The 18,327-nt window shown below is 43.8% G+C and overlaps 1 protein-coding gene across 1 annotated transcript in view; it reads right to left on the bottom strand.

The window, feature by feature from the left end:
• The window catches only part of BAIAP2L1 (BAR/IMD domain containing adaptor protein 2 like 1), a 58,672-nt gene that overhangs the window by 16,963 nt on the left and 23,382 nt on the right, over window positions 1-18,327 (bottom strand). Inside the window, exons 2-3 of the mRNA XM_032231346.1 lie at window positions 17,982-18,057; window positions 10,700-10,786 (exon numbers count right to left, since the gene is read on the bottom strand). Of these exons, the coding sequence (XP_032087237.1) occupies window positions 10,700-10,786; window positions 17,982-18,057 (163 nt within the window). The remainder of the gene's footprint in view (window positions 1-10,699; window positions 10,787-17,981; window positions 18,058-18,327) is intronic.

The raw sequence follows: 18,327 nt of genomic DNA, 5'->3' as shown, positions 1-18,327 counted from the left end.
GTGGAAAGTGCGTGGGTTTTAAGAGCTGGTGATTACGGTCACAGTACGAGTGCTTTGCAGAAATGGGCTGCTAACAGCAACGCAACTCGCCCGGCGGTTCCCTGTTTGCAAAGATTAACATGTCATAATCGGGGACTTAACGTTCTGCCTTTGCTGTCTGCTTGCACACGGATGTGGATACGTTCAGGAAATGAACAATGAATTTACCTGGCAGAGCAAGGTTGGGAAAATACCTGCTCTACAATGTTATTTTGCTTCTCGGTAACAAACAATAGCAAATAGCAACAGCACTCATATACTCATCACACAGTGATTTACAGCCCTCTCTAAGCGGTTTACAGAGTCAGCATATCCCCCCCCTCACACACACACAATCTGGGTTTTACCGACCTTGGAAGGATGGAAGGCTGAGTCAACCTTGAGTCGAATTGCTGGCAGTGGGCAGAGTTAGCCTGCAATACAATTGTTAAAGGGCCGAGGTGGCGCAGTGGTTAAATGCAGCACTGCAGGCTACTGCTAGATCAGCAGTTCAGCGGTTCAAATCTCACCGGCTCAGGGTTGACTCAGCCTTCCATCCTTCCGAGGTGGGTAAAATGAGGACCCAGATTGTTGGGGGCAATATGCTGACTCTCTGTAAACCGCTTAGAGAGGGCTGAAAGCCCTATGAAGCGGTATATAAGTCTACTGCTATTGCTATTGCTAATACTGCATTCTAACCACTGCCCCACCACACCTAATCACCAGTAGCTTTTAGACTTACATACCGCTTTATAGTGCTTTTACAGCTCTCTCTAAGCAGTTTACAGAGTCAGCCTCTTGCCCCCAACAATCTGGATCCTCATTTTACCCACCTCGGAAGGACGGAAGGCTGAGTCAACCATGAGCCAGTCAGGATCGAACTCCAGACTGTGGGCAGAGTCAGCCTGCATTACTGCATTCTAACCATTGTGGAAGGGAGGGAGGGAGGGAGGGAGGGAGGGAAGAAAGGAAGGAAGGAAGGAATAGCAATAGCACTTAGACTTATATACTGCATTACAGTGCTTTTACAGCTCTCTCTAAGTGGTTTACAAATGTCAGCATATTGGCCCCCAACAATCTGGGTCCTTATTTTACCGACCTTGGAAGGATGGAAGGATGAGTCGACCTTGATACAAACTGATAATTACTTTCAGATAGAGAATGGCCAGTCTTCCTACATACATACATACATACATACATACATACATACATACATACATACATTTGTTTTCTGAGGTTTTTGCGGGTGTTAGTATGTAGGTCTATGGTTATTCGGGTTTTCTCCTGCATAAAATTGGAGGTGTCTTGGCGACGTTTCGACGAAGTCTCATTTGTCATCTTCAGGCTTGTTTGCTCGGCTTCGTGCTTCCAGGAGCAAAGCCGAGATCTCACATTGCTCCTGGAAGCACGAAGCCGAGCAAACAAGCCTGAAGATGACGAATGAGACTTCGTCGAAACGTCGCCAAGACACCTCCAATTTTACACAGGAGAAAACCCGAATAACCATAGACCTACATATATATACTAGAAGACCTCCAAGGTCCCCTCTGCCTCTGTTATTGCGTTACAGGTGTTTTAAAATAGATGCAATAACAGAGGCAGAGGGGACCTTGGAGGTCTTCTAGTCCATCCCACTGCCCAAGCAGAGGATCCTATCCAGGTAAATCCTCGGCTTACGACCACAACTGCGCCCCAAATTTCTGTCGGCTAAGCGAGATGTTGGTTAAGTGAATTTTGCCCCATTTTTCTTGCCATCGCTGTTTAGTGAAACACTGGAGTTGTTAAATTAGTCACACAATTGTTAAGTGAATCCGGCTTCCCCATTGACTCTGCTTGTCGAGAAGGTCGCAAAAGGGGATCACTGCAGTGAGGACATGCCAGTTGGCAAGTTTCTGGATCTTGGCCACGGGTCAAGGAGGACGTTGCAAGGGTCACTAAACGGGCTGTTGTAAGTCAAGGACATTAAAATATGTAACCTTTTGAAAATCCTACGTACGTCTGCATTAAATGCATAGAAACCACGTATAAACAATTTATTAAAATTGTACAAAAGGCCCACGGGAACCTTCTAGACCAGTGTTTCTCAACCTTGGCCGCTTGAAGATGTCCAGACTTCAACTCCCAGAATTCCCCAGCCAGCTGGCTGGGGAATTCTGGGAGTTGAAGTCCGGACATCTTCAAGCGGCCAAGGTTGAGGAAACACTGGTCTAGACTTTCTATAGAACATGCAAAGCAGGATTAAATCAATCATGCTAAACGGATGAAATGACACTTGAATGTTAGCCCTGAAATAAAGAGAGCGTTTGATTTTAAAGAAAGCGTTTTGACCAACAAATCAATTTCGCATCAAATAAGGAGTTTGAGTGTTGGGGGATTCTTCCCCGCCCCCTTGTGATTCAAGCCTTTATCCCTTTTTTTTTTTTCCTGTGCTGCAAGCGGAGAGATTCAGATCTTGCCCAAGGGCTGCCTCGGATGAGCTGGCTCTGCTTTGAGAAACTGCTGAGTGGGTGAGATCTGCCTTCTCTTTCAGGCATCCAAGACCTAAGCTCTTAAGCGCCGTGATTTAGAGGTGATTGCCCTTGAAAAAAACAAACTCCGTCAAAAAGCGATTTACTGACTTACTGGCAATACTTATAAACGCCAGAATGGATTGATCAAAGTAACAGACTCAAGAGTTGGCTTGTGATCTTAACTTTGCATTAATATTCCTATAAAGTTCTTATAAAAAAAACCCTTTTGCTTTAATATTCTACTCTCAGTAGAAAAAATATAATCTTTTGCAATGTTCCTACCTAAGTGCGTTTTCTCTCTCTCTCTGTGTGTGTGTGTGTGTTTCTCTCCATCTCTGTCCTCCCTCTCTCTCTTTCTCTCCCTCATGTCTCTCTCTCCCTCCCTCCCTCCCCCTCTCTCTCTTTCTCTCTCCCTCCCTCTCTCCTTCCCACCCTATTGATTTATTTGTACATTTCTTACAGAATGTTTAATAATTTTATATTGGGAACTTAAAACTCTCTGCAGTTGAAAAACTTCCACACCACTATTAGGGAAAGAATGTCTGCACATATGTGGAGGTTAAAAAGACACGTAGAGGAATGTGGAATCCCAGTTATTGGAGGAGAAAGATAGATAGATGATAGAGATAGATAGATAGATAGATAGATAGATAGATAGATAGATAGATAGATAGATAGATAGATAGATAGATAGATAATACGATATATAGATGGATGGATGGATGACACAAACACACACACAGAGAGAGAGAGAGAGAGAGAGAGAGAGAGAGATGGTAGCTATAGGTAGAAAGATAGAAAGATAGATATGATATGTTGATATAATAGATAGATAGATAGATAGATAGATAGATAGATAGATAGATAGATAGATAGATAGAGATAGATAGATAGATAGATAGACAGACAGACAGATAGATGGATGACAGAGAGAGAGAGAGATGGTAGCTATAGGTAGAAAGATAGAAAGATAGATATGATAGGTAGATATAATAGATAGATAGATAGATAGATAGATAGATAGATAGATAGATAGATAGATAGATAGATAGATAAATACATGCATGCATGCATGCATACATACATACATACATACATACAGATGGTGGATGATATAGATGATAAATATAAATAATAGACAATTAATAATTGATAGAGAGTAATTCCCCAAACAACAACAACCACCTTCCTAAGACAAAGGCTCACCCAATGCAACTTCAACACAATGAAACACCTTCAAGGCAGAAAGACACCCACTGAGCTGATAACAAGCCAAATCACCATCTGCAGGTGCTAAAGTTTTTTTTCCTTCTTGCCAGAGGGTGTGTCATTTTGCACAACGCTGCCAATGCATTCTAAGGTGGTGAGTGTGCCACCTTGAGCACGCTTATCTAACCCATCGCCATTGCTTGTTGTGGGGCGTGGCAATTTCAAAGAAACCGAACTGTTTTCCACTGTTTCTTCCAACCGAAAACCTTGACCGGGTTATTCTTAACCACGTTATGGGGCGATAGTGTTGTGGCCTGCAAGCAGATTCAGACAGTGAGGAGGTTGGGGAGGACGATGGGCCAGTCCTGGAGTCTGGGGAAGGCTCTGATGAGGGCTCTGTGTCGGAGACAGAGAGGGGGCCAGAGCCGTATGCCATTTATCAGCTGCCTTCGGAGTCAGACATAAGTGAGGCCGAAGAACAGCTGGAGCCTGTTCCCAGTGTGCGCATGCACAGAGTTGCCAGACGAAGGGAACAGCTAAAGAACAGGGGTCGACTTGGGAGTAAGGCCACAGGTGGACGGTGAATGGCCCCTCCCAGAGGAAATAAAAGAGGAGCAAAAGGGGAGTGGAGTTTGCAGGAGACAATTAGTTCACTTAATTGGTTCGTGACTCTCCGAGGCTCCTTGCCAAGTTTTGCAGAGATCGTCCTGGCAGCTCTCCAAGCCAGAGAAGGTCTGTGACCGTAAATCCTCCCTCGAAAGACTTTGCTGGATGTGAATGAGCCGAATCCACAGTCAATTAATAAAAGGAGTCTTTCTCGGGACCAGGAGTTTGTTTCATGCTCTTGGGAAGCCTCGGTCAGAACACAACAGTCATCAACCGTATTCAGTGCAACCTTTGAACTGTGATTCTCTCTGGCGGTTCTTCCTTATTCCTTCTCGGTTGTGTGTGGGGAGATTCGCAAAGGGAAGAAAATGTGACCTTTGATTAGCTAATCGTGATTAGAAACAGGATGTGGTTAAAATCTTGGAATTCCTGGCTGGTGAATCTCAGGGGAAACCAAGGGAAGATAAGCCCTCCATCTCCAGCGTGTCACAGTACACAAGACGAATTCCTCCAGGGCTGGAGGAATTAGGTGGGGATGGAGGACGGACTCATATCTCTTGTGGGGTTCGTGTCCTATCATGTTGCCTCTCTGTCTAGGCAGCTGTCAAGAGAAAGCACAGAAGTTCAGCAGCCTTAAAACATTTTGGGTCTCAAGAGGATGTGACGACCGGCACAATACAGGTAGTCCTCGATCTTACAACAGTTGGTCTAGGGAGCGTTCGAAGTTACGACGGCACTGGAAAAAGGGACGTGACTGTTTCTCACACCTACACCCATTATAGCACCCCATAGTTCCATAATCAAAATTCAGAAACTTGGCCACTGACTCATATTTATGACGGTTATGGTATCCCAGGGTTGTGCGATCCCCTTTGTGAGACCTCAAGACCTTCCCTTAAAGAACCTCGTTAGTAATTGAACAATTGCAGCGAATCACTTAACGACTGCGGCAAGAGGGGTTGTAAAATGGGGCAAAGCCCACTGAACAGGTGTCTCATTTAATGCTATTGCTCAACAGTAGTAACTGTGAAAGGGATCTTGGAGTCCTAGTGGACAACCACTTAAATAGGAGCCAGCCGTGTGCAGCAGCTGCCAAAAAAGCCAACACAGTTCTAGGCTGCATAAACAGAGGGAGAGAATCACGATCATGTGAAGGGTTAATGCCACTTTATAAGGCCTTAGTAAGGCCACACTTGGAATACGGCATCCAGTTTTGGTCGCCACGATATAGAAAAGATGTGGAGACTCTAGAAAGAGTGCAGAGAAGAGCAACAAAGATGGTTGGTGGACTGGAGGCTAAAACATATCAGGAACTGGGTATGTCTAGTTGAATGAAAAGAAGGACTAGGGGAGACATGATAGCAGTCTTCCAATATCTCAGGGGCTGCCACAAAGAAGAGAGAGTCAAACTATTCTCCAAGGAACCTGAGGGCAGGACAAGAAGCAATGGGTGGAAACTAATCAAGGAGAGAAGCAACTTAGAACTGAGGAGAAATTTCCTGACAGTGAGAAGAATTTATCAGTGGAACAGAAGTTGCCTCCAGAAGTTGTGAATGCTCCAACACTGGAAGACTTTAAGAAGATGTTAGACAGACATTTGTCTGAAACAGTATGGGGTTTCCTGCCTAGGCAAGGGGTTGGACTAGAAGACTTCCAAGATCCCTTCCAACTCTGGTGTTGTGTTGTGTTGTATTGTATTGTACTTATGACTGTTGCAGCATCCCCATGGTTACTTGATCAAAATTTGGGCGCTTGGCAAACTCACTCAGATTTATAATGGTCACAGAGTCCTGGGGGGTGGGAGGGGGGATCATCTCACCCCCTTTTGCAACCTTCTGACCAGCTATGGGGAAGCCAGATTCATTTAACAACCATGTTACAAACTTAACAACTCTTATCCCCCTTACACATAAATTATGAGGATGTTTCATCTTGTAGAACATCCTCATAATTTATGTGAGGGGTCTTTAGACAATATCTACAGACCCCTCACATCCTGGACATAAATTGTTTCAACTTCAATCCTCAAAACGACACTATAAGGCACTGCACACCACAACAACTAGACACAAGGACATTTTTTCCCCGAAAGCCACCACTCTGCTAAATAATAATTCCCACAACACTGTCAATAATTTACTAAGACTGTATTACTATAATTCTTCTCTTCCTTCTTAGTATCTATCACTCCCCACTTATGATGATAACTTATGATGATAGCTTGTATCTTTCAATTTAGATTGTTTTATTTCCTTACTAGTATGATTTGATAGCTTATTAGTAATCTTGACTATCACTAAGTGTGGTATCTTATGATTCTTGACGAATGTATTTTATTCTCCTTATATAGACTGAGAGCAGATGCACCAAAGACAAATTCCTTATGTGTCCAATCATTTGGCCAATAAAGAATTCTATTCTCTTGAGTTGCAACATAGGACTATTTAAATGGGGAACACCAAGGGTTAGAATCATTTTTTACTACCGGTTCTGTTGGTGTGGTGTGGCTCGGTGGGCGTGGCTTGGTGGGCATGGCATGGGGAAGGATTCTGCAAAATCTCCATTCCCACCCGATTCTGGGGCCAGGCAGAGGTGGCATTTGCTGGTTCTCCGAACTACTCAAAATTTACGCTACCAATTCTCCACAACCTGCCAGAACCTACTGGATTTCACCCCTTGTTAGAATAGAATAGAATAGAATAGAATAGAATTGGAAGGGACCTTAGAGGTCTTCTAGTCCAACACCCTGCTTAGGCAGGAAACCCTATACCACTTCAGACAAATGGTTATCCAACATCTTCTTTAAAACTTCCACTGTTGGGGCATTCACAACTTTTGGAGGCTAATGGAGAAGGATCCACGCTTTTTCTCTGACCAGGAAAGAATGACCAATGTAGAGTAAAATTCATGTCAGACCTTTCGATCGTTCTGTCCGTAATATAGAACATATAGAACCAAAATAAAATTTGTCCTTTATGCTCAGATGGCCATAAAAAAAAAAAGAAAAGAAATCTCATCACAATTTCGAGAACAGACTGGGAAACGGAACAAGTTTTTCCACTGGCCGAATCCTTGGCAGAGCAAATCCATCAGTGATAAAACTGATTCAGTGGCACAATTAGGATTTGGCTACGTGGGATCCTTGTTCTTTTGGGGGCAGATAGAAATAACGGCGTTTTATTTTTTTTCTATTTAAATCACCCGCCTTGCGTAAGCGTATCGTCTGCTTTGCCTTTCCCTGCAAGGCAGTGCAAATATTTGCCGAATGTTGAAGGGCAAAATCAATAAGGCTTCTTGCTTTTCTTTTTTTAAATGTATGTGTCCAATACAGAATTCAGAAGCTAACTTTTAAACGTCTCGAACAAAGAATAAACCTTGTGGAAAATTGTAGAGTGACTTTATGCACGTCTGTATTATCCCCCCTAAAGGTAAAAGTAAAAATTCCTCTCGCACACGTGTGCTAGTCGTTCCTGACTCTAGGGGGCAGTGTTCATCTCTGTTTCAAAGCTGAAGAGCCAGCGCTGTCCAAAGACGTCTCCGTGGTCATGTGGCCGGCATGACTAAACACCGAAGGCGCACAGAAGGCTTTTCCCTTCCCACTAAAGCTGCTTCCTATTTTTCTACTTGCATTTTATTAAGTTATTAATAGATTAATCTGACCCGCGTAACTTTCATTACAATTATTTTTGACCTAAAGAACAAATAACAAATAAAAGCATAAAGTGCTTCTTTTTATAGATAAATAATTCTTTTTTTTTAAAGTGGAAAAGAACGTAGATTTCCACTGACTTTTTAAAAATGAATTAACTGTATAAAACAAGAGTTTAAAAAACACATTTTGGTTCACAGAGCATGACAATCCAGATAGCCAAAAGGTTAAAATCCTACCAGAAACTTGCATTCTATATATGAAAGTAAACAATTGTGTAACGTTATAGTAAGGTAAATAACAGTCTATGCTTTCTCACAGTTCTCTGAGGACATGCTACTAGGAAGTTTTTCTCTTACTTCATACCTAGGCAGAAAAATAGCTCAGGTTTTTTTTTTCAAATATTGATTTAGAAAAAGCATTAATGTCAATATATTTTAAGGGACTTGTCATTCTTGCTGGATTGATACAGCCACAAAAAGCAGCAACACATCATACATCTCTCTATTCTCTTTCTTTCTCTCTCCCTCCCTCCCTCCCTCCCCCCTCTATATTCTCTGGTCTGTCTGTCTGTCTATCTGTCTGTCTGTCTGTCTATCTATCTATCTATCTATCTATCTATCTACCTACCTATCTATCATCTATCTATCTATCTATCTATCTATCTATCTATCTATCATATTCTATCACCTATTGTCTGTCTATCTATCTATCATATTCTATCACCTATTGTCTGTGTGTGTGTGTGTGTGTCTGTCTGTCTGTCTATCTATCTATCATCTATCTATCTATCTATCTATCTATCTATCTATCTATCTATCTATCTATCTATCTATCATATTTTATCACCTATTGTCTGTCTGTCTGTCTGTCTGTCTGTCTGTCTGTCTGTCTGTCTGTCTGTCTATCTATCTATCTATCTATCTATCTATCTATCTATCTATCTATCTATCTATCTATCATCTCTGTCTGTATGTATGTCTATATCTCTATATCTCTATCTTTCTCTCTTCCCAAACTTATATTCCTTATTAAAAAACTAAAATCTTTGAACTGGTTCAATGAGAAACATAAGCCACCAGAGGAAACGAAAACTCTTTTATTTTATGAGGGAACAAAAATTCTTTATTCTACCTATATTTAGCTACCCAGCACATATAAAAGGCGCATCAAAGATTAACCCCGCAGAGATTTAAGGCAGAGATCTTAAGATTCCTTGGGAAAACAGTTAGACGCAACCTGAACTTAACCATGATTAACTTTCCATTGTTGTTTTTTTTTTAAGTAGGAACAAGCCCACCTGATTTAAGGATGGCCTGCTTTGAGTTTTGAAAGTTGTTTGAAGGGGCTCATTTGCAAACGAATAAAAATATGACAGTGCTTCGTTCAAGCAGCTCTGACCTTTTGTATTTTATTTTATTTTTACAGCCAAGGACTTTATCAGAAATTAACTTGGAGAGATTCCAGAGGCCGTCTTTTCAATGAACATTTTAAAAAAAGAAAGTCCTACCGGGACTTTTAAGGTCTATTTTAAGTCTCTATTACAAAACCGTCGTGGTGACAGACTTCCAATAATTTGTACCATTTCGGTACAGCTGGGGGACAAAAGCCGATGGTACTTATTACATGGCGTTGTTCACCGGTTTCGCTCCTGGGTGGTTGATTTATTTTCTTCAATAAACCCATTTTGCTCAAGAACGGGGAGCTATTGTGCCTTTCATGATCTTGGCAGAAGAGAAGGGCTCGAAAGGATCCCACAGGAACAAAGGCAATCTCTCCGCTCCATAGCATGGGGGACATTGGCAGAATAATATATTGAATATAAAAATAAATCAGAACATAAGACTCTCTTTGGGGGGGGGCAATGATGAGGGGCTGGGATGCCCCAAAGGTGCTTTTTCCATAAAGCAACTGGACTTTCTTGGGGGATTCCCCCCCCCCTTGGAAAATGTTTTGAATTCAGAACTTCGATGTTATGATAACCTGGCGTTGCCCGGAACAAATTCCCCCTTACCAGAGGGAGCCCCCTTACTGTTTGTTTCTTTGCTTTAAGAACCAATCCTCCTTATCAGAGGGAGACTCCTTTTGGAGTACTGTGAAGCCGTTACCATGGCAACTCCACTATGCTGTGCAGTAGAAGCCATTGTAAGGCACAACAGGCTGTATCTTAACAGAACTTGAATCCAAAATGCACACTATCACTGTCAAAAGCTTAGGCAGCAATAAACACAGATAAGGCTTGGCAGCAATCCAGCCTGCCCAGCTCACACAAAGTTCTCCGACATTTGATTCTGTGTTGACTTCTGCAAAGAGGGGCGTGTGCACAAGTAGCCTTTTTATAGTCTGGAGAGGAGCCTAATGACCACCAGCTGAGTGCAATTATCTCCTGTAATTGCGTAATTGTTCCTGACGCCTAGTAGCTCTTCGATGGCGTGCATCCAGGAACAACTCACTACTGGTCTCCGGCTCACTCTCCCTTGTCTCCTCCCCACTGGTCCAAGGCTCAGGTGCCTCCTGGTGGCCAACCAGCCTCTCTGCACCCTGCCCGGAGTCGGAACCCTGTCCAGGGTCCTCCACATCCTCCAGAGCCGACTCAGAGGGCCCCTCGCTCTCTGAGTCTGGTGGCAGCTCCAACGGCTCCTGCTGGGCCGCAACAGTTCACTGTCAAGAATCCTGTGGTTATATATGATTTATTTGGTATACTTACCCAACTCTTTAGAGACAGGTGATGCCACAGCAATATCGCCTATTTTGGCAATGCCGTCATAGTAAGCTCTTCCAGCAAGGACCATACCTAGAGGAAGAGATGAAAATGAAAAAAAACAGAAAAGAAAAAGCTTGTGTTAATTGTTCTTGGAAGTAGTGTGCTTAATCATCAATTAAATATATCTTAAATATAGCCACTTTTGGCTAAAGCATCAGGCTAGAAACCGGGAGACTGGGAGTTGCAGTTCCACTTTAGGCATGAAGCTAGCTGGGTGGCCTTGAGTCAATCACCAGGGGACTGTGAGTTCTAGTTTCACGGTACACATAAAAGTCAGCTGGATGATTTTGGTCCAATCCCCAGGAGACGGTGAGTTCTAGTCCCGCCTTAGGCATGAAAGCCAGCTGGATGACTTTGAGCCAATCATCAGGAGACTATGAGGTCCCGCCTTAGGCATAAAAGCTGATTGGGTGACTTGGGGCCAATCACCAGGAGACTGTGAGTTCCAGTACGCCTTAGACAGGAAAGCCGGCTAGGTGGCCTTGTGCCAGCCACTCTCTGTCAGCCCTAGGAGGGAGGCAATGGCAAACCACTTCTGAAAACACCTTGCCAAGAAAACTGCAGGCAGTTTTCTAAAAGTCAGACCCAACACAACAGAAGAAAATAAAATATAATTGACAACTTAGCCTTCCCCAGATAGAGGATGGAGTGTTAATCCATTTTCCTGAATATAAACTTGAAGATGCCTTCTGATTTTACATCCTATCTGGTCTACAACAAGTTTTTTTTTCTTACAAACTTGGGAAGTTGAAAATGCATGGACTGTAATTCCCAGAATTCTCTGAGCCAGCCTGGCATATGACAAAATCAAGGACTTCCTGCAGAACATTTTAGCCAAAATGAAATGGTTGCTTATTCAGTCCTTTCCCCATTTAAGTGATTCGAAATCAAGGCTTCAAGCTGGTTAAGATGGAAGATAAAGGTAAAAGTTCCCCTTGCATATACGTGCTAGTCGTTCCTGACTCTAGGGGGCGGTGCTCATCTCCGTCTCAAAGCCGAAGAGCCAGCGCTGTCCGAAGATGTCTCTGTGGTCATGTGGCTGGCATGACTCAACGCCAAAGGTGCACGGAACGCTGTTCCCTTCCCACCAAAGGTGGTTCCTATTTTTCTACTTGTATTTCTTTACGTGCTTTCGAACTGCTAGGTTGGCAGAAGCTGGGACAAGTAACGGGAGCTCACTCCGTTACGCGGTGCTAGGGATTCGAACTGCTGAACTGCGGAACCTTTCTGATCGACAAGCTCAATGTCTTAGCCACTGAGCCACCGCGTTCCCTAAGATGGAAGGAGCTTAATCCAATTTACAATTCTAGCACTCCCTTCACCCTCGTTGTCGTGTTTGCTAAGCAACTGGGTATTTTTTAAACATTTACGAGAAACGGCTCCCACGGAGTAGGAAGTCTATAATTTTCCTATTCAGCCAGAGTGGAGATTTTAATCTTTCTGGAGGAAGGTTCTACTTCTGCTTCACATCAAAGCCGAACCAGTTCAACATTTTAATGAAGCCCCAGTGCAGCTGGCTTTGATACGCTCCTCTGTTCCTTATTTTCATATCACGTCTGCATGTGATATTAATTTATTAGAATTATATCTTGCCTTGTTAGTTCAGGATCTCGGTGGCTTCCTCTTACTTGGTCTGCCATTAATAACCCTGGGGGATAAACTGGACAGAGGGAGGGTCCTATAGGTCATCCCTGACTTACAGCCATTTGTTTAATGACTGTTGAAAATTAACAACAGCACTGGAAAAAACCCGACTTACAACCAATCCTCACATTAACAACTGTCCTAGCATCCCCACAGTCAGTCGTATGATCAAAAATCCAGGTGCAGATATTGCATTTCATCCTGTTCTGACCGAGGCTTCCCGAGAGCATGAAGCAAACTCCTTGTTCCGACAAAAACCCCTTTTATTAATTGACTGTGAATTCTGCTCCTTCACATCCAACAAAGTCTTTCGAGGGAGGATTTACGGTCACAGACCTTATCTGGCTTGGAGACCGGCCAGGCCGATCTCTGCAAAACTTGGCAAGGAGCCTCGGAGAGTCACGAACCAATGAAGTGAACTAATGGCCTCCTGCAAACTCCACTCCCCTTTTGCTCCTCTTTTATTTCCTCTGGGAGGGGCCATTCACCGTCCACCTGTGGCCTTACTCCCAAGTCGACCCTTGTTCTTTAGCTCTTCCCTTCGTCTGGCAACTCTGCGCATGCGCACACTGGGAACAGGCTCCAGCTGTTCTTCTGCCTCACTGCTGTCTGACTCTGAAGGCAGCTGATAACTGTCAGACAGCCCTGGCCCCCTCTCTGCCTCCGACACAGAGCCCTCATCAGAGCCTTCCCCAGACTCCAGGACTGGCCCAGGTTCCTCCCCAACCCTCCTCACTGTCCGAATCTCTGCTGGAGACCCACAACTTTGCCATTTCTATGGCAAAGAATAATTCTGCAACAATAATTACAAGAAAAAATCCGTTATTTTACTCTTAAATTTTCCCAGCCAGATGCTGGCAGAAGAAAATCAATTGGGGACATTAGATTCGGTTAAGGTCACGTGATTTGCTTTGCGAATGTACTGATTAAAAACCACAGGTGTTAAAAGGGCCATAAAATTGGGCCCAGTCACATGATGGCTTGCTTTATGACTGTTACAATGGCAGTCAGAAGTTGAGGACTTCAGTCAAGACCGTTCAGGCTACAGTGGGCGTCTTACCAAACAGCCGAAGGCATGCAAATAATTTATTTGCATAGGTTGCATAATTACCCTGCATTATAAATGACGCCATTGGCAGGGCTTTCCTTAAACAAAGCACAGGGTTAAATTAATGGATGCACAAATGGTGATTTCTAAGGCGTCCTTCATCCATCTCCATCATGTTTTAATTTGCTACTTTCCCCAAAAAAGCCGTTTGAGTGGAAAAATACGTCTTGCAGGCGGACTGGATCAAAGCCACATGTATTACATCTGACAAGCTGCCTTTAAAGTCCTGAATTACACCACGAGGAAGGGGGGGGAAAATAATCTAAAATTATGCGCATCCCAAACAAGACCATCGTCTCTAAGAATAGATCGACTTTTGAAATGATGCCAAAGCGGGCTAACTTCAGTGATCTGCCAGAAAATGGGATCTCTCCCAGCCCACAGCCCCCCCTTTCTCCTGTCTCCTGAAGCCCCTTGGGGAGCAAATGAATTTTAAGTGAGACCCCAGCAGAGACACAATAAAAAGAGAAATTGGAATCTGTTGGTTCTAACGCTTGCTTTCGTTAGCAGAGGAGAAATGAGCTTCAAAACAAGTCAAAACAGCAAAAGTAACTTAGTGATCTAGTTAAGCGGTTAAGACGCTGGCGGGGAAACCAGGAGACGGTGAGTTCTAGTCCTCTGCCTTAGACATGAATGAAGGCTGGGTGACTTTGGGCCAATCACCAGGAGATGGTGAGTTCTAGGACCACTTTAGGCATAAAAAGCCAGCTAGGTGACTTTGAGCCAATCACCAGGAGACCAAGTTCTAGTCCTGCCTTAGGCATGAAAGCTGACTGAGTGAGGTTGGTCTAATCACCAGGAGACAGTGAGTTCTAGTCCTGTCTTAGACATGAAAGCTGACTGGGTGACGTTGGTCTAATCACCAGGAGACGGTGAGTTCTAGTCCTGCCTTAGACATGAAAGCTGGCTGGGTGACTTTGGATCAATCACTAGGTGATGGCGAGTTCTAGTACCACTTTAGCTATGAAAGCTGACTGGATGACTTTGGGACAATGACCAGGAGACAGTGAGTTCTAGTCCTGCCTTAGGCATGAAAGCTGGCTGGCTGATTTTGGGTCAATCACTGGTGATGGCGAGTTCTAGTCCTGCCTTAGGCATGAAAGCTGACTGGGTGACTTTGGGCCAATGACCTGGAGACAGTGAGTTCTAGTTTCGCCTTAGGCATGAAAGCTGGCTGGATGACTTTGGGCCAATCACTAGGTGATGGTGAGTTCTAGTACCACTTTAGTTATGAAAGCTGGCTGGGTGACTTTGGGACAATGACCAGGAGACTGTTCTAACCATACATATGAAAGTCAGCTGGGTGACTTCGGGCCACTGATTCTCTCAGCCCAGCCCAGTGGTGGGATTCAGCTGGTTCGCACCAGTTTGGGCGAATCGGTAGTTGGAAGGAATCGCCGGAACCGCCCAGCCCCTCCCAGGAGTCTCCACACGGCCCATTTCGGATGCCAAGTAAGTGCAGAGGCTGCGTGGAGCGTCTGAGAGGGAAAATCCGAGCCTTCCGGAAATCCAAAAATGGGCTAGTTTCCGGGTTCCGGAGAGCCTCAGAGCCCAGAGGAGGCCGTTTTTGCTCTCCCGGAGGCTCGGGAAAAGCCTCCGGAGCCCGGGGATTTTAAAAAATAACATCAATAAAGGCCCAGTGAAATTCTCTGCCGTAGCAACGGGTACAGTTTACATTCAGAAGGGTGCCCCTTGGACTTTCTCAGACATCTCCTCCATGTGGGTGGCTACTGTTTTGATTTTGGGGGAAAGCAGGCAGCTCTGCTTTGCTTTTCTTTATTTTAAAGCTACTGCGGAACAACTTTGGATCCCTGACAATAAATAAATAAGATCTCAATAAGATCAGCAATGACTCATCTCGAGGTCAGCACGTTGTTATCCCTTTGCGACGGGGCTCACCGAGCTGTGCAGTCCATAAAATACGTTAAGCTGCTGATGCGTCAAGATTTTCCTATAATACGAGAGGGGTGGGGAATGGCTTTTGCCAATATTTCATAGCTGGTCACCTGGATGATTTTTTTTTTTTCGGGTGACCAAGTTGATTTCTTTTTCTTTTTACCAGCCTCATAAAACTTTACCGGATGATGGCAGAGAGTAGACCAAATATTTATGGACAGAACGAGCAACCCGCCCAAAGATGGTTGAGCTTTCTATCTCCAAATACGACCATTTGCATTCCTCGTTTGGAAAAACATTCTTATGCGTTAACCCCAAATGACTGATTTCTGCAGGCATTTTAGTTGAAGGTTCAACTCGCACATATGTGCTAGTCCTTCCTGACTCTAGGGGGCGGTGCTCATCTCTGTTTCAAAGCTGAAGAGCCAGCGCTGTCCGAAGACGTCTCCGTGGTCATGTGGCCGGCATGACTCAACGCCGAAGGCGCACGGAACGCTGTTACCTTCCCACCAAAGGTGGTTCCTATTTTTCTACTTGCATTTTTTAATGTGCTTTCGAACTGCTAGGTTGGCAGAAGCTGGGACAAGTCACGGGAGCTCACTCCGTTACACGGCGCTAGGGATTCGAACCTCTGAACTGCCAACCTTTCTGATCGACAAGCTCAGCGTCTTAGTCACTGAGCCACCATGTCCCTCAAGGCATTTTACTCACATATAGACAATCCTCAATTTAGAGCCATTTGTTCAGTGAGTATTCATAGTTACAATGGCGGAGAAGCCGAATTATGACCAGGTTTCACACTTAGAACCGGTGAAGCATTCCCCAGCGTCACATGATCAAAATTTGGGCGCTTGGCAAACGGACATTTATTTATGACCTGAAGTCATGTGATCTCTATTTTTAACCTTCCTAGCTGGTTTCTGTCAATGGGGGGGGGCAGCTGGATTCACTTAACGCCACTGTGTTTCACTTACCAACTGCAGTAATTCGCTTAACAACCGCGGCCAAAAAGTTAAAACGGGGCTTCCTTAGCAACTGCTTGGCTTAGCAATGGACGTTTGATGGATGTATTGGTGAGTCAAGCACTCCCTGTACAATTTCTCTGCTATGAGTTAAAATGTATAACGACGAGATTTGTTTCTGACTTGAATGGGTAGAGCACAGATCCTTGGCCAAAAACCTAATTCCCTCTTATTTGCCCAGTTCTTTTTTTCCCCCCAGAAACCTTTGGGGAGCCTGTCCAAATCCCTTGATCAAAAGGAATCCCTGGATTACAAATCCAGAGAGGAGGAGATTCCGAAAAGTAAAATCAGGTGATACTGAGAAAAGAGGAAGAACTTCAGAGAAATGCTTAAAAATATCCAGATCTTTAGCCTGGTTGCGAGGAGTAAACAGTTGGTTATATCAGTAGTTTGTTGACTTTTTTTGTGGGGGGATGGGGGGTATACAGGTAGTCCTCAACTTGCAACAGTCCATTTATGACCGTTCCAAGTTACAACTGTGCAAAAGCGCATCAGTGTGCCTACCATTTATTTATTTAATTTATTTATTTAATTAGTTTGTATGCTGCCCACTCTCGAAAGACTCAGGGCGGCTTACAAATAAAAAGGGAAGGGGGGGATATAAAAATAAAAAAATAAAATAAAAACAACAATTAAAAATTCCACAACATTCATATAACTTAGGATGGGGCTGGATAATTCAACAGCCCCAGGCCCTACCGGAACAGCCAGGTCTTAGTCGCTTTGCGGAAGGCCGGAAGGGTAGGAAGGGTCCGGATCTCAACGGGGAGATCGTTCCATAGGGCCGGAGCAGCTACAGAGAAGGCCCTCCCCCCGGGGGGTCGCCAGCTGACATTGACCGGCAGATGGAATTCGGAGGAGGCCTAGTCTGTGCGATCTAATAGGTCTCTGGGAGGTAACTGTCAGGAGGCGGTCTCTCAGGTAGCCAGGTCCGATACCATGTAGGGCTACCTTTCCTGTCCTACTATCCCCATTTATTTGTACTCATTCCTTTCATTCATATCCACATTTATATTTATACCTTGTACATGTTTGACAAACTAATAAATACAATACAAATACGACAGCAATGAACAATGGGACTTATGACCGTTTTTTGCACTTATGACGACGCAGCATCTCAATGGTCACGTGATTAAATTTCAGATGATTGACAACTGATTCATATTTATGATGGTTGCAGTGTCCCCGGGGTTGCGTGATCCACTTTTGCGACCTCCTGATGAACAAAGTCAATGGGGGAAGCCAGATTCACTTAACAACCGTGGGACTTACTTAACAACTGCAGGGATTCCCTTAACGGTGGCGAGAAAGGTCGTGAAATGGGGCAAAACTCACTGAACGGCCACCTCGCTTTGCAACCGAAATCTTGGGTTCAATTGTGGTCGTAAATCGAGGACTACCTGCATTTCACTGCAAGGCAGCTATTAGGTTTTCAAACTGCAAAATTAAAAATTAACCCATTTCATTGTATTTATTTTGTATAATGACAATAAAGACTTTACTAAAAAAAAAATGATAATATAGACACGTTAAACGTGTAACGGAGACTTACCGTTAACGGCTTTTTCATAGTTTTTCCCCAGATTAATTAAATTCCGCAGCCCTGGATTGAATTGTTCCATAACATTCTGAAGAGCAACAAGAAAACAAGAGACAGAGTTAAGGTCTTTCCTTAAATTAAAATATTAATTTAATATTGGGGAATATTGGGGAAAAAATATTGCTTCGTGTTTTGACATTTTACGTATTTATAACACTGGCGGCCTGCTTTTCATTACCATCACCCCAAAATGTGATATCTAGATCCCAGCCCTAGAAGATGGCATGAAGTGAAAACCTTTGATCGAGACAGAAAGAATATAAAACAGGAGGGAAATAAACGCAGCATCACAGATCAC

The sequence above is a fragment of the Thamnophis elegans genome, chromosome 14, assembly GCF_009769535.1.
Source record: "Thamnophis elegans isolate rThaEle1 chromosome 14, rThaEle1.pri, whole genome shotgun sequence".
Lineage (NCBI taxonomy): Eukaryota > Metazoa > Chordata > Lepidosauria > Squamata > Colubridae > Thamnophis > Thamnophis elegans.
The sequence above is the reverse complement of the archived record's forward strand: the minus strand, read 5'-3'. Positions and strand labels throughout refer to the sequence as shown.